The sequence below is a fragment of the Myotis nattereri genome, assembly GCF_964212035.1.
Source record: "Myotis nattereri genome assembly, chromosome: 9".
Classification (NCBI taxonomy): domain Eukaryota; kingdom Metazoa; phylum Chordata; class Mammalia; order Chiroptera; family Vespertilionidae; genus Myotis; species Myotis nattereri.
The window spans coordinates 41,748,777-41,765,944 of record NC_138084.1 but is presented as its reverse complement, the minus strand read 5'-3'; the positions used below and the strand labels follow the sequence as shown (position 1 = coordinate 41,765,944).

The window sequence follows — 17,168 nt, the reverse complement described above, 5'->3', positions numbered from 1 at the left end:
GAAATCACACGCTCACACACATACATACACACAGTTCTCTGGGCCGTCTTGACCCCACCTATCTTATAGCTTCACCTGTGACCAATGACTTAGAATTACTTCACAGATCAACAAACAAGTGTTGGCAAGGATGTAGAAAAAAGGGAACCCTTGTGCACAGTTGGTGGGAATGCAGATTGGAAAACGGTATGGAGGGTCCTCAAAAAATTAAAAATGGAACTGCCCTATCACCCAGAGATTCCACTTCTTGGCATATATATGAAGAAACCTAAAGCACTAATTCAAAAGAATATATGCACCCCTATGTTCAGTGTTACTGCAGTGTTATTTACTATAGCCAAGATATGGAAGCAACTCAACTATCTATCATTAGACAAGTAGATAAAAAAGTAGTGGTACAGCCCTAGCTGGTTTGGCTCAGTGGATAGAGCATTGGCCTGCGGACTGAAGGGTCCCAGATTCGATTCCGGTGAAGGGCATGTACCTTGGTTGCAGGGTGTGCAGGAGGCAGCTGGTCGTTTCTCTCTTATTGATGTTTCTGACTATCCCTCTCCCTTCCTCTCTCTAAAAAAATCAATAGAATATATATTTTTTTTAAAAAGTTGCCGAAACCGGTTTGGCTCAGTGGATAGAGTGTCGGCCTGCGGACTGAAAGGTCCCAGGTTCGATTCCGGTCAAGGGCATGTACCTGGGTTGCGGGCATATCCCCAGTAGGAGATGTGCAGGAGGCAGCTGATCGATGTTTCTCTCTCATCGATGTTTCTAACTCTCTATCTCTCTCTCTTCCTCTCTGTAAAAAATCAATAAAATATATTTAAAAAAAAAAAAAAAAAAAAAAAGTAGTGGTACATATATACAATGGAATATTATTCAGCCACAAAAAAAGAAAGCTTACCATTTGCAACAGCACAGATGGATCTAGAGGGTATTATGCCAAGTGAAATAAGTCAGTCATAGACAAATACCATTTTGCACTTATATGTGGAATCTAAAGAACAGTACAAACAAAACAGAAACAGACTTATTGATACAGAGAACAGACTGATGGTTTCCAAAGGGGAGGGGGCTTGGGAGACTGGGTGAAAAAAGTGAAGGGATTAAGAAGTTGGTAGTTACAAAATAGTCATGGGGATGTAAAATACAGCATAAGAAATATAGTCACTCCTATCTAATAAAAGAGAAACATGGTAATTGGCGTACGACTGCTACCTTTCCCATTGACTAATCAGGGCGATATGCAAATTAATTGCCAGCCAAGATGGCGGCCAGCAGCCAGGCAGCTTAAACTGAACAGGAGGCTTGCTTGCTTCAGTGATGGAGGACTCCAACGTTCCCCGCCTGCCTTGCCGGCCTCTGAGCCTGCAGTTTGAACATTGTAACAAATATAGAAGCTAAACAAAACTCCAGAAACCTGCTTTCAGCGAGCCGGGATCTCAGAGCTGGAGTTGATACAGAGTTTCAATTATAGAACCTAAACAAACCAGATACCTACTTTCAGCAGCTGAGGCCTCAGAGCTGGAGCCAAGCCTCAGAGCTAAAGCTGGCCCAGAATAAAAAAAAAAAAAAAAGAAGAAGAAAGGAGCGGATGGGAGCTTCAGTCCCAGCCTGAAAACAGCCCTCAGCCCCTCACCCAGACTGGCCAGGCACCCCAGTGGGGACCCCCACCCTGAAGGGTGTGTGACCAGCTGCAAACAGCCATCATCCCCTCATCCTGGCTGGCCAGGCACCCCAGTGGGGACCCCCACCCTGATCCAGGACACCCTTCAGGGCAAACCAGCCAGCCCCACCCATGCACCAGGCCTCTATTCTATATAGTAAAAGGGTAATATGCCTACCAGCACCGGGATCAGCGGAGCCGAGAGGCCTCAGAGAGGCCTACCGGCACCGGGATCAGCGTGATGGGGCAGCGCCCAAACTCCCTGATCACCCTGCAGCTCTGTGTGTGACAGAGGGCGGGGCCACAACCTCCCTATGGGCCCTGCTCTGTTCCTGACAGGGGAAAGCGCCCCAACCCCCTGATCAGCCCTGCTCTGTGCCTGATAGGGGGGAGCTCCCCAACCCCCTGATCGCCCTGCGGCTCTGTGTGTGACAGGGTGCGGCGCCCCAGCCCCCCCACCCCACGGGCCCTACCCTGTGTGTGACGGGGTAGAACCATAACCTCCCCATCGGCCCTGCCCTGAGTGTGACAGTGGCGGTGCCCCAACCCCCTGATCCGCCCTGCTCTGTGCGTGACAGGGGGGAGCTCCCCAACCCCCTGATTGGCCCTGCACTGTGTGTGACGGGGGGGCGCCACAACCTCCCCATCGACCCTGCCTTGAGTGTGACGGGGCAGTGCCCCAACCCCCCAATCGGCCCTACCCTGAGCGTGACTGAGGGTGGCATCACAACCTCCCAATCCGCCCTGCTCTGTGCATGACAGGGGAAGGTGCCCCAACTCCCCAATTGGCCCTGCTCTGAGCCCGACCAGGGGCTGCACCTAGGGATTGGGCCTGCCCTCTGCCACCCGGGAGCAGGCCTAAGCCAGCAGGTTGTTATCTCCCGAGGGGTCCCAGACTGCGAGAGGGCACAGGCCAGGCTGAGGGACCCTCCCTCCCCCCCCGAGTGCACAAATTGTTGTGCACCGGGCCTCTAGTCTACACTAATAAAATAGAAACATGGTAATTGGTGTACAACAGCTACCCCTCCCATTGGCTAATCAGCGAGATATGCAAATTAACTGAAAGCCAAGATGGCGGCCGGCAGCCAGGCAGCTTGAAACTAACATGAGGCTTGCTTGCCTCAGTGACGGAGGAAACCAAGGTTCCCCGCCTGCGGCTGCAGGCCTCTGAGCCTGCAGTTTAAGAAACATTGTAACAAATACCACCGGGCTTCAGCCAGTAGGATCGCAACATTGTAAGCAAAGGCCAGAAACCTACTTTCAGCAGCGGAGGCCTAAGAGCTGAAGCCAAGCCTCAAGCTAAAGCTGGCCCAGAATAAAAATTAAAAAAAGGAAAAAAGGAGCAGTTGGGAGCTTGAGTCACCCCCAGCCTGAAAACAGCCCTCAGCTCCTCACCCAGACTAGCCAGATACCCAGTGGGGACCCCCACCCTGAAGGGTGTGTGACCAGCTGCAAACAGCCATCATCCCCTCACCCAGGCTGGCCAGGCACCCCAGTGGAGACCCCCACCCTGATCCAGGACACCCTTCAGGGCAAACCAGCCGGCCCCCACCCGTGCACCGGGGCTCTATGCTATATAGTAAAAGGGTAATATGCCTCTCAGCACCGGGATCAGCGGAGCTGCGAGGCCTCCTGGCACTGGGATCAGCGTGACAGGGAGCAGCACCCAAACCCCCTGATCAGCCCTGCTCTGTGTGTGACAGGGTGCGGCACCCCAACCCCCTGATCTGCCCTGCTCTGTGGGTGATAGAGGGCGGCGCCCCAACCCCCTGATCCGCCCTGCTCTGTGCGTGACAGGGGTTGGCGCCGCAACCTCCCCCTCGACCCTGCCTTGAGTGTGACAGGGGGCGGTGCCCCAACCCCCCAATCGGCCCTACCCTGAGCGTGACTGAGGGTGGCATCGCAACCTCCCGATAGCCCTGCTCTGTGCGTGACAGGGGGCGGTTCCCCAAATCCCCAATCGGCCCTGCTCTGAGCCCGACCTGGGGCTGCACCTAGGGATTGGGCCTACCCTCTGCCACCCGGGAGCAGGCCTAAGCCAGCAGGGCGTTATCTCCAAGGGGTCCCAGACTGCGAGAGGGCACAGGCTGGGCTGAGGGACCCCTCCTTCCCCCCGAGTGCACAAATTTTTGTGCACCAGGCCTCTAGTCTATATATAAAAGCCTAATATGCAAAGTATCCCTTTGGGAGTTCGATCACTTGCTATGACATGCGCTGACCACCAGGCGGCGGCGTGGAACAAAGGAATGCCCCGGCTGGCAGCTGCTAGGGACCCTATCCATGCATGAATTTCGTGCACTGGGCCTCTAGTCCTATCTAATAAAAGAGAAACATGGTAATTGGCATACGATCGCTACCCTTCCCATTGGCTAATCAGGGCGATATGCAAATTAACTGTCAGCCAAGATGGCGGCCGGCAGCCAGGCAGCTTGAAACTAACATGAGGCTTGCTTGCTTCAGTGATGCAGGAAACCAACGTTCCCCGCCTGCCTTGCAGGTCTCTGAGCCTGCAGTTTGAAACATTTTAACAAAAACCCCAGAAACCAGCTTTCAGCGAGCTGGGATCTCAGAGCTGGAGTCAGAGCTGGAGTTATACATTGTTTCGAACCAAAACAAACCAGAAACCTACTTTCAGCAGTGGAGGCCTAAGAGGTGGAGCCTCAGAGCTAAAGCTGGCCCAGAATTAAAAAAAGAAAAAGAAAAAAACAAGCGGTTGGGAGCTTCAGTCATCCCCAGCCTGAAAACAGCCCTCAGCCCCTCACCCAGACTTGCCAGGCACCCCAGTGGGGACCCCCACCCTGAAGGGTGTGTGACCAGCTGCAAACAGCCCTCAGCCCCTCACCCAGGCTGGCCAGGCACCCCAGTGGGGACCCCCACCCTGAAGGGTGTGTGACCAGCTGCAAACAGCCATCATCCCCTCACCCAGGCTGGCCAGGCACCCCAGTGGGGACCCACACCCTGATCCAGGACACCCTTCAGGGCAAACCAGCCAGCCCCACCCATGCACCAGGCCTCTACCCTATATAGTAAAAGGGTAATATGCCTCCCGGCACCGGGATCAGCGTGACAGGGGGCAGTGCCCAAACTCCCTGATCGCCCTGCAGCTCTGTGTGTGACAGGGGTTGGGGCCACAACCTCCCTATCCGCCCTGCTCTGTTTGTGACAGGGGAAGGCGCCCCATCCTCCTGATCAGCCCTGCTCTGTGCCTGATACGGGGGAGCTACCCAACCTCTGATCGCCCTGCAGCTCTGTGTGTGACAGGGTGCGGCGCCCCAACCCCCTGATCGGCCCTGCTCTGTGTGTGACAGGGGGCAGCGCCCCAACCCCCTGATGGGCCCTGCTCTGTGCGTGACAGGGGGGACCTCCTCAACCCCCTGATCGACCCTGCCTTGAGTGTGACAGGGGGCCGTGCCCCAACCCCCCAATCGGCCCTACCCTGAGCGTGACTGAGGGTGGCATCACAACCTCCCGATCGCCCTGCTCTGTGCGTGACAGGGGGCGGTTCCCCAACTCCCCAATCGGCCCTGCTCTGAGCCGGACCAAGGGCTGCACCTAGGGATTGGGCCTACCCTCTGCCACCCGGAAGCAGGCCTAAGCCAGCAGGGCGTTATCTCCCAAGGGGTCCCAGACTGCGAGAGGGCACAGGCCAGGCTGAGGGACCCCCCCTTCTCCCTGAGTGCACAAATTTTTGTGCACTGGGCCTCTAGTATTGTAATAACTGTGTGGTGCCAGATGGGTACTGGAAATATCATGAGGAACACCTTCCTAAAGTGTGTGATTAACTACTATGCTGTACACCTGAAAGTAATACAAAACAATATTGAATGTAAACTGTAACTGAAAAAAAAACCCAGGATTTTCACATTAAAAAAATTATTTTTCAGGGAGATTGGGATGCATCTGGAGGATACATACTGCCAAAGAATTATTACTATAAGACAATAAATAAAACATTTTATCCTTAAACACACAAAGACAACCAATGGGTCCGGGCTCCCTGTCACTACTTGAGCCAGTTAAGCAAGCATTATTCCAATAATGCTGGCAGTATGGGAGAGCAGCAGGTCATCCACAAAAATCTGCTCTGCCCCTCCCCATAAACCAGCTGCTTACATTAGGTAGAAGGACAAAGATTATGTGGGAAAGTAAGAATTAAAGAATTATAGGCATGGGGAAGTAGGAAGGTATAATGGTTACAGGCAATGAGGGCTGGTGCCTCTGGGGTGCCTCCAGGCACCTCTGGGACCAGATTATTGACAATAAGGGGTGGGGGTTTGCAAAGGGTGGGTGCCTCTGGGACTATCTGAGGTCGTAAATCTTTCCATAATGATAGGCAGCCCTCAGAAAAGGAGGATGGACTGCATTCTGATGTTAGCGCCCAAGTCAGCCAGGTTAGAATGTGCTTTCTCTAATCGGAACAGAACAGTTAACAGAGCATGATTAATACTTCTTACAATTACAGCCAGTCCCCACTATTCTATTTCTGCCCCTACCAAAACCAATGCAAGATTTTAGGGAGGGAACGCCACATGAGGTTTCATAAAAATCAGTTTGTGTAGCCCAAATCACCAGCTTCTACATCAGTCATCAAGACATGTCTATTCGACCTCCACAAGGACGTTATGTGTGACCCGGTCTCTACCACTGTCCCCTGAAGAACTCTAAAAGCAAACGGATCTTGTCCCTTCTCAAAACTCTCCCGGGGCTCCCATTTACATCAGGGTAAAACCCTCGCCTAGCAAGCCTTTCCAATCAGAGTAATGCTAGGCTTTCTGCTGACATAACAGGCCGGAGGCTCCCGGCCCTCCGGCTATGGATCCCAGGCTACAGCTCACATCAGACGGCAGTCTCGTGTTATCAAAATAGTACAGGAGGCAAGATAAGAAAACGTGTTTTGGATGGTTGGCTTTTAGTTATTTCAAAATACTTGAACTGTCTTGACCTCAGCGGGGACGCAATGGCGAGAGCGGAGGGCCTGGGTGCTGGGTCCCGTCCCAGGCTCGGCTAAGACTTGGCGGCGAGATCAGTGTCGACTCCGTACCCCACGCAGGTGCAGGAGCGGCGCGGGCTGCTGGACTCTGCCCACACTTAACATGGCGGCGGGAGCGTCGCATTCCCGCCGGCGTGCCCACACCCACTGCTGCCACGAAAGGGGCGTGGTTTCCTGGGCCCCGCCCACGTTCAAACGGTGGCTAATGAGCAAGGCTGACTTTCTGTAAAGCTGGTCCTTCCCACCGCCGGGCGCTGGCAGACGCCGTAGCGTAGAGAACGTGATGCGTGCGACGTTGTTTTTTGCGTCTCGGGTGGCGGGAAGGAGATTCGGCTTGTCTTGCCTTTCTCTGCGGAGGAGAGAGCGCTGCAGACCTGAATCGCATCCGTATCGCCTCAGCTACCAGCCGCGATGCATGTGATCAAGCGAGGTGAGCGGCCGGGGAGGGGCCGGTAGGACAGTGGAGGGCGGGTCAGGGGACGCGGCTGCTGGCGCCCGAGCAGTTGGCCGCGCCTGCCCGTCCGTCCGTCTCCGCCGCTTCCCGCCCTGCCCGCGCGGCTTCCCGCCATGTCAGCCAGCCGGGCCTGCAGGCGCGCCTCCGCCCCCTCCCCCACCCCGGCTCGGTCTTCAGTCGGCGCCCCCTCGGCTTGGTCGTCCAGCCGCGTCTCTAAAGAGTGACCCCTTCCCCTTTATCGAGTATCCCCTGTGTGCGCCTAGCGTTTCCCAGGCAGCCTTTTCCTCACCGCGAGCCCCTGAGATAGGATTACCGGCTCCATTTTATAGGTGAAGACACTGAAGCGCAGAGAGAGGGAGAGAGAGGGGTCCGGTGACTGACGCCAAGTCGCCCAGTGAGTTGATGGTGAGGTCAGGGTTGGAAACCGACTTTGATTTGAAAACTGTGTTACTAGGTAAAAAAGGACTTTGTACCCCCCGAGGGCACCTATGAGCTCCCTGACCCATAGAAAAGATGTGGAAGGACGAGGATACCGTGAATAGAACCAGATCTCAGGCCCTAGCCGACTTGGCGCAGTGGATAGAGCGTCAGCCTGCGGACCGATAGGTCCCAGGTTCGATTCCGGCGGGGGGCACATGCCTGGGTTGCGGGCTCCATCCCCGGGGGGGGGGGGGGGGGGGGTGTGCAGGAGGCAGCCGATGTTTCTATCTCTCTCTCCTTCTCCCTTCCTCTCTGAAATCAATAAAGAAATACATTTAAAAAAAAAGCCGTAACCGGTTTGGCTCAGTGGATAGAGCGTCGGCCTGCGGACTGAAAGGTCCCAGGTTTGATTCCGGTCAAAGGGCACGCGCCTTGGTTGAGGGCACGTACCCAGTAGGGGTGTGTGCTGGAGGCAGCTGATCGATATTTCTGTAAAAAATCAATAAAAAAATATTAAAAAAAAAAAAAAAACCAGATCTCAGACAGACATATCCCCGGAGTTTGGATGTGGTGCCATTTGTTCCAGGTTTAGTCCCAGAAGAGGGTAGGGTAGGGACCTGCTGCCCTTCCCCCGAGGAGAAACTGAATCAGATTAGGGTGTCCCCGAGGCCTTTTGACAAGATGGGAGCCCGGAAGAGCCGCGAAGAGCCGCGGACTTGCATTCTCCTCAGCAGTTACTTCCCGTTAGACCTGCTGGCGCCTCCTTGGGGCCTGCCTTTTGCTTGGCTGTGACGTTATGAGGGACAGTCCCTGCCTGGGGAAAGGGTTTATTCATTTTCAGGTTGGGGAAGACTAGAGCAAAATGTACTTTTAATATACATATATTTGTTGATTTCAGAGAGGAATGGAGAGGGAGAGAGAGAGAGAAACATGAGTGATGAGAGTCATTGTTCGGCTGCCTCCTGCACGCCCCCTACTGGGGATCGAGCCCCCAACCCAGGCATGTGCCGTTGGCCGGAATGGAAGGCAGAATTGAACCTGGGCCCCTCCAGTCCGCAGACCAACGCTCTATCCACTGAGCCAAGCCAGCCAGGGCCAAAAGGTACTTTTAACACAGAACCATGCCAGGCCGATAGGAACAAGTCCTGAGTTGAATCGACTGATGCTAAAAGCCATTTTACAATATTTGGCACTCCGCAAATACTAGTTGGCTGACCGGATGTTTGTTTTATCCATTAGGTTCTGAGTTTCAAAGAGGGCACTTTATGCCCACACTAGCACTGGACCTGCCATGAAGAAATGCTCAAAGATTGAATGAGAATAAATTTTATTTTATTGATTTTATTTTTTAGAGAGAAAAGAAGGGGGAGAGAGAGAGAAGCATCAATGCGAGAGAAACATCGATTGGATGCCTCTTGCACACCCCTTACCTGAATCAGCCGGTAACTCCTCCCCGTACCCTGCCTCTCGGTGCATGGTACGCTGCTCAACCAACCGAGCCACACGGGACAGTGGGAAGAATAATTATTTTAAAATATAGGATCCCCCCGCTTGCCTCAGTGTGTTGAGCATCGACCTGTGGACCAAGCGGTCAAGGGTTCGATTTCTGGCCATGGCGCATGCCCTGGTTGTGGGCTCGGCCCCCTACTAGAGGTCATGCAGGAAGCAGCCAATCAATGATTCTTTCTCATTGATGTTTCTCTCCCTCTCCCTTTCTTTCTGAAATAAATAAAAATGTATTTAAAAAATATATAAATGTTTATGAAGCCCTGGTGATGGGGTGGCTCAGTTGGAGCATTGTCCTATACAACAGAAGGTTGCAGGTTCAATTCCCGCTGAGCCACCCTCGGGAGGCACAACGATGGATGCTTCTATCTCCCTTTCTCCCTTTCTTTCTCCTTCCTCTCCCTCTCCCTCCCCCCCTCTCTCTCCCCTCTCTCATTCTTTCCTTCCCCTCCCCCCCTTTTTCTCTAAAATGAATAAAAACATATCCTTGGGTGAAGATTTAAAAAAAGGAAAATATAGGCTATAATGAATGCAGTTGGTAGGCCGGTAATTGATTTGGTTGTTGCCAGGTGGTTTAGCTATAGTTAAGAGATGAGAGAGAATCATTGACTGACTGCCTCCTGCACAGTGGTGGCCCTTCATCCTGTCTTTAGTATCTTTAGAACGTTCTCTGAATTTCCCTAGTCTCCCATTTTACCTGATGAGACCAAAAGACCTCAGACATGTACATCAAGTTTTTTAGACCTATAGAAAAAGATATGGAAGGATGAGTATGCTCTTATGGTAAATCTGTAACAGATGAACTGAAAACTTGTGGATGTAGATTACTGCATGGGTAACACCTTTGTATTGAATTTTTAATTTTTTGGGTTCACTTTCAAATACTGGAGTTTACAAAGTACTCCCCTACACAAGCTCTAAAAGACACGGCTTATTTTGTTTCTCATTCCTTGAGAGAACATAATTTGATCCAGAGGGTTTGGTAGAATCTTTCAGTGTAGCATTCAGCAAGGCTTGTTAATATACAACTTTGTATTTAGATTTGTTTATTTTATTTACGTTCAAGTTTTAATGTGCTTTTTATTTTTGGTATGTCAGTGTAGTAGCGGACTAACTCCTGTAGTTTTGTGAATTTCAATGTAATTATTCAGGAGGGCAACTGGTCATCAACCTGTAAGTACTTGTTGAATGTGCTAATATATCGCTAAGCACTTTGAGGGAAATATTAGAGGGAGAGGCAATTCCATCTTCAGAGATCTTAGGGTGGTTAGGGACATAGGAATAACCTATATGAAAATCCTATATAATAAAAGTGTAGTTTGCAAATGGTCCCCTTGACAGAGTTCTTCCAGGAGGTGGGCCAGGGGGTGGGCTGCCAGGGGAAGGGAGGGAGACCCCAGCTGGCTGGCAGCCTCTAGGGACCCTACCAGTACATGAATTTCGTGCACTGGGCCTCTGGTTGTTAGATATCTGAATTGGAATAGTAGATGAGTTTTTTTCGTCTGCTCTCTTGAGCTATTTTTCTTGTGGGAGAATATCATATTGCCTAGGGCAGTGGTCGGCAAACCGTGGCTCTTTGCCCCCTTGAGAGTGGCTCTTCCACAAAATACCACGTGCGGGAGTGCACGTACAGTGTGATTGAAACTTCGTGGCCCATGCGCAGAAGTCAGTTTTCGGCCTGGGCGAGTCTATTTTGAAGAAGTGGCGTTAGAAGAAGTGGTGGGTGTTGGTTGGTAGGGCGGTGGGAGATGCGGCGCAGGCGGGGGAGGTACATTGTTTTGAGGTATGTTCACCGAGGTCGACCTCTTTCAACTCTCCCATCCACACTCATCTTGTATACTTGTTTCAGATAGACGAGTGTGAATGGGAGAGTTGGAAGGGGTCAACCTCAGCGAACGTGCCTCAATCAGATTGAGGATGTTTTTAGCAAAGGCCAGCTTAGGAGTACCCTAATTAAGTTAATAACAATGTACCTACCTATATAGTTTAAGTTTAAAAAATTTGGCTCTCAAAAGAAATTTCAATCGTTGTACTGTTGATATTTGGTACTGTTGACTAATGAGTTTGCCGACCACTGGCCTAGGGAGATCAGGTTGAAAAATAAAAGTTGAGAACCATTGGAATAAATGCTGTGAAGCTGGTTTAGTTGTAAAGTGTGCTTTGGAATTTAGTAGTATAGTGTTTTCAAAACTTTTGATTGTAACTCATGGTAAAAATTACATTCTACATAATGACTTAGTAAACACATGCATGTGTATGTACACATACATAAAACTGAAACAAAAGTTTGCAAAATAACACCTTCTAAAGCACCCGTTTGCACTCTGATCATCTCTCTTCTATTCCAGGTTCTTTATCTCCCTTCCCTCCCTCATCTCCTTTACAATCCACTGTATTATTTTACAAATCTGTGTGGATATTGTGCTCGGCACTGAGGTTACAGTGGTAAGTAGGTAGATGTAGTTTCTGCTTTCAAAGATATTGAATTCATGATTCCCATTTAAAGAAAGTTGTTTTATACTTAACTGTACTTCTCAACCAAAATTACTAGGATGTAAAGCAGATTACATCTGTTGTGGACAACTAACCCAAGATACTTGACCGGTACTATATGGTCTACATGTTCATATCCCCTTTTTTATCTTCAGTTCCCTCCTACCTCACAAATTTTCCCTTTTTTTCCTTCAGTTCTTTTACTTCAGTTCTTTCTGTTTCACAAGGAACATCAGAGGCCAAACACTCACTATAATTCCTTTTTGCCTTAATTTCTGACTAGAAAGATTGTTCAATATTGGGCATCATTTTTAAACCTTCAAGGTCAAAATGTACAACTGATTACACACATAGTCAAGGATGTTTAACACATTAAGCGCCCTGTCAGTCACTGCTGACTGACACTATACTTTCCATCCGGAAGACAAAACAGACTGGGTGCTTTACATGTTAATACCTGGCTATGTCTACCTCAGTAAAGATACCAGATTTGGAAAAATACTTTTTCCTTTATTTACAGTAAATAAATACATAATCAGATAGTAAACAACTTGAAGGGAAATTGCTGGGGCTACTGCCAAAACAGGAAAAATCTTTAAATTCCCTTGTACAATTATTTTAGACAATAGAATTACTCTTGACCATGTCCTAGCTAATCAAGGTGGGGTTTGCACTGTTAATACCTTTTATTGTACTTAAATAAAACACCTCTGGTGAAATAAAGATGGAATTAGATAAAGTCTAGACACAAGCCAAATGATTAAATACAGAACTCATTGACACTTCATGATTCTCTAATAAGCTGACTGCCATCAGTATTGCCTCCTGTTTCAGATCTAGTCTGCAAATTGGACTTAGCATTTTGTTTGTTATTACAGGGATTTTTGCAGTTATAAAACTTTGTTCTGCATAGCTTGATGTTATAAAGACAGTAAGCACTCTGATAATGGTTGCTCAACATTCTGAGGTCATTAAGGCGAATGAAACTTCATAGGAGAAACCTAAAGAACTATAGAAGATGTTTGCCCTTAAACACGATAGTAAAGTCTTCCTTCCTCTGGCTTTTGAGGCTGGGTTGGAGCATGGGTTTGATTCCCAGACAGTGCACATATCCAGGTCGTGGGTTTGGGGTGCATAGGGGAAGCAACTGACCTATAATTCTCTCTTTCCCCCTCTCCTTCTCTAAAATAAATTGTTACACTGTAAATTGTTTAAAAGAAAAAGAAAAAGACCTCTGCTTTAGTGCTCTTGTTGCTCAAATGCGGCTTAAGGCTCCTAAGAAAAAAGAAAACCTCTTTCTTTGTTAGGGTTGCTGAAGGAGGAACACACAAGGCCAAAAGTGGTAAAGAATTTATAAATTTACTAGAGGCCCAGTGCACAGATTCGTGCACGTGTGGGGTCCCTTGGCCTGGCCAGCAATCGAGGCCTATTGGGGGGCCAGCCGGATGAGGGGAGGAACCCCAGGAGGTTGGCTAGCCGGCTGGGGGAAGGGGCCATGGGAGGTTGGCTGTGGGAGTGCACTGACCACCAGGGGCAGCCCCTGCATTGAGTGTCTTCCCCCTCGTGGTCAGTGTGGGTCATAGTGACTGGTCGACTGGTCATTCCGGTTGTTCTGGTCGTTCAGTCGTAATGGTCACTTAGGCTTTTATATATATAGATTGTTACATCTGTGAGTAGAAGGGCTGAGACCAAAATGCATCACTAGAGCAGAGTAGGGGGAGTGGGATATTTATGTCTCTTGTGAAGGTCAGTTAGAGTAACCTATAGGGCCTGGTGTAGGCAGTCCACTGGAAACTGGGTGAGGCAATTTACTGGAAACTGAAGGCCGTTAATGAAACCTATAATGAAAATAACAGGAAAATCTCATGGAGCACAAGGATGTGCCTAACATTCCAGGGAAGGGCAAGAACCCCCAAATGGGACATAATGAAGCGCAAGAATGTGCCTAACATTTCTTCCTAAATGGCACATGACATACTGGATATGAATCTTCCTGGCAACAAGGGGCCAGTGTTGCTTTTCATTTTCCATGTCGTTTTTAGTTTTTTTGTTTGTTTGTTTGTTTGTTTTTAAATATATTTTATTGATTTTTTACAGAGAGGAAGGGAGAGAGATAGAGAGTCAGAAACATCGATGAGAGAGAAACATCGATCAGCTGCCTCCTGCACATCCCCCACTGGGGATTGCCCGCAACCCAGGTACATGCCCTTGACCGGAATCGAACCTGGGACCTTTCAGTCCGCAGGCCGATGCGCTATCCACTGAGCCAAACCGGTTTCGGCAGTTTTTGAGATCATTTTCCATTTTTGACATTTCATTTTTGATGATGCTTTTAAGGAAGGATCTTGATCAAAAGGGGAAAATGTGAAAAATAATATAAATAGAGCCTTTTTATTTTTAAAATATATTTTTATTGACTTAAGAGAAAAAGAGAGGGAGAGAGATAGAAATGTCAGTGAGAAAAGAAAATCATTGATTGGCTGCCTCCTGCATGCCCCCTACTGGGGATCAAGCAGGTAACCCGGGCATGTGCCCTTGAGTAGATTTGAATCCGGGACCCTTCAGTCTGCAGGCCAACACTCTGTCCATTGAGCCAAACTGGCTAGGGCATAAATGCAGCCTTTTTAAAATGGAGTTGGATCTGCTATCCAGAGCAATTGCCTTGTGCATCTTATTCTTCAAACCTTTGGGGTGTGAAAACTGGGCAAAATAACCTTTGGACTGAGCCTAAAACAACATTGTATCCCAAAACAACTGTTATCAAAGATAACAAAACATGACTACTGGATAGAAAATAAACATTTACTTTATTTATTTTTAATATATTTTATTTATTTTTTACAGAGAGGAAGGGAGAGGGATAGAGAGTCAGAAACATTGATGAGAGAGAAACATCGATCAGCTGCCTCCTGGGCACCTCCTATTGGGGATGTGCCCACAACCAAGGTACATGCCCTTGACTGGAATTGAACCTGGGACCACTGAGCCAAACCGGTTAAGGCGGAAGATGATCTTGATATGTAACAAATCCAAAATTAATAATTACCCTAGGAGAGTTTTTAAGCCAACTTTATCATGTTGGTGTTAGAATGGGAACAGGTTTGTAAGTCATTTAGCAATCAGTAAATACTTGACTACTATGTGCTAGGCCAGTGGTCGGCAAACTGCGGCTCGCGAGCCACATGCAGCTCTTTGGCCCCTTGAGTGTGGCTCTTCCACAAAATACCGACTTCTGTGCATGGGCCACAAAGTTTCAGTCGCACTGTACATGCGCGCCCGCACGTGGTATTTTGTGGAAGAGCCACACTCAAGGGGCCAAAGAGCCGCATGTAGCTCGCGAGCCGCAGTTTGCCAACTTCTGTGCTAGGCCTTCTCCTTGGTCTGGACACTGGGGAATACATGCAAGTAAAATAAAACATGCAAAAAATCTTTTTCTTCTGAAAGTTATTCTAGTGGATTGATGGTGAGAGTCACAATAAACAAATACAATAGTCCCCTCTTATTTGTGATTTCATTTGCCTGCACTCAACCATGGTCCAGAAGTATTAAATGGAAAACTCCAGAAATAAGTTCATGCGTTTTAAATTGTATGCTGTTCTTAGTGGTAGATGAAAACTTGTACCATCAGGCTTTTCATCTCATCTGAGACTTGAATCATCTCTTTATCCAGCATATACATTATATGCACTACTTAGTTGTCTCACCGTGACTTTTATTTTACTTAACATTGAGAAACCGTAAGAGAATTTATGCTGGTGAGTCAGCTATGTCAAAGGGAACGTGTTCTCAACTTAAGGAAAGAAAAACGTATACTGAGATTGCTCAGAGCTATGGTAAGAATGAATCTTCTATCCATGAAACTGGAAGTTTTGTCGAACCTCAGATTGCAAAAGTTACCATAACAGTCCATGATAAGTGCTTAGCTAAGATGGAAAAGGCATTACATTTGTGGATGGAAGACAGACAAAAAACGTGTTCTGATTGATGTCAGCATGTTGCTCCAGAAATCATCAAGCTTATACGAACATTTCAGCAAGGCATTTGTAAAACAAATGGCACCACATCCTTTATCGCAATTAATGGATGGTTATGAAAATTTAAGGATATGTTTGGACTGAAAAATATAAAAATTATCCGAAAGGCTGCATTTCCTGATAAGCTGCTGCTGCCACATTTCCTGCAGTGTTAAAGAAGTTGGTTGAGAAGAAAGGTAAGTATGTAGAGAGGAAAAAAAACATACAGGGAATGCCCCCCAAAATGTAAACATACTTTAAATAATTATAAAGGCAGTTTTATTAAAATACATTTCTTTTCAAAATGTAATAAAAATCAGCTGTTAAAGTGTGCATACATTTATGGGGGGTCTGGTTTCAGGCATTCACTGGGGGTCTTGGAATGGATAAGGGGGACTACTATAAAATGTAGAGTATGTCATGATAAGTGCTATGGAGAAAAATAAAGCATAGAAGGAGGAGGAGGATAAGGCTGTGTTTGGGGTATTAAAATTTAAAATAGCGTGATCAGGGAAAGCCTCATTGAGAAGATTATATTGAGCAAAGACCTGACATCAGTAGAAATAGCAAAGAGGCCAGTGTAAAGTAAGGAAGGTGGGAGAGTAGGAGGTGAAGTGAGGAAAAGGTATACAGGGCAGATTTAGGAATCTGCATTATTGTAATAATTTTTAATTTGATTCTGAAGGAGATGATCAACCACTATTGGGAATTTGGAGGGGGTAATGACATGACTTGGATGTAAGGTGTTTTTTTTTTTTCTTTTTTTGATGTAAGTTTTAAAGAATAATTCTGGCTGCCAATGGGACAAGGGGAGAAACAGATCAGTCATTTGGGAAGTTATTGTAAGAATCCATCTAATTTATAATGAAAGGGAAGAGAAGATTTTCAGAATAGAATTCCTACTCTTTGAAGATACATAAATAATATCTTGATGAATCTACTGGGGGACTGAATCTTATAATAGCATTCTATGTTGGTCAATTTTAAAAGTTCATGTATTGATTACATTTGATTCTTTTACATTGCTATCTTAATAAGTGCTAACATGAATTGTATGGTTTGATTCTTCAGATGGCCGCCAAGAACGGGTCATGTTCGACAAAATTACATCTCGAATCCAAAAACTTTGTTATGGACTCAATATGGACTTTGTTGATCCTGTAAGTAAATATGGTTTATATCTTGGGTTTCTTGCTTCAAGTGATTCTTTTTACTTGTTTCTTATCTCTGGCCTTTCTTTCACTTCATATATATTTTGATTTGGGGTATTCTGCTTATGATCTTGGGTTTAAATGTTAACACATTGCTCAAATTTTTTTTCTTCTAAATTTTGGTTCTGGGCTCTGAATTCTGACTTTTCAGAGAAGTAAAAAGTGAACAGAGGAAAACTTGACATTGACATTTTGTTAGAGACATCTTTGAGTAAATTGTTTTATTTATAAGAAAAAAAGCCTGTAGTAAAGCTTGTTCTGGAATTGTGATCATTTGGGTAGAAACTGGTTTGAAATTTGCTTTTTTGTTATCTATGTAGAAAGAATGCATTTAAGTACTATAAAGTAGATTTCATGGGTAACATTTAAATTAAGGAAAACAAACTATTCATAAGCAAGTCGTTCTTCTTTTCTTACCTTCCAT

General features: G+C 47.3%; 1 protein-coding gene across 1 annotated transcript in view; it reads left to right on the top strand.

The window, feature by feature from the left end:
* Window positions 1-6,834: 6,834 nt before the first annotated feature.
* RRM1 (ribonucleotide reductase catalytic subunit M1) overlaps window positions 6,835-17,168 on the top strand; it is a 57,815-nt gene continuing 47,481 nt past the window's right edge. The window contains exons 1-2 of the mRNA XM_081099704.1: window positions 6,835-7,077; window positions 16,605-16,693. Of these exons, the coding sequence (XP_080955830.1) occupies window positions 7,059-7,077; window positions 16,605-16,693 (108 nt within the window). The 5' untranslated portion in view covers window positions 6,835-7,058. The remainder of the gene's footprint in view (window positions 7,078-16,604; window positions 16,694-17,168) is intronic.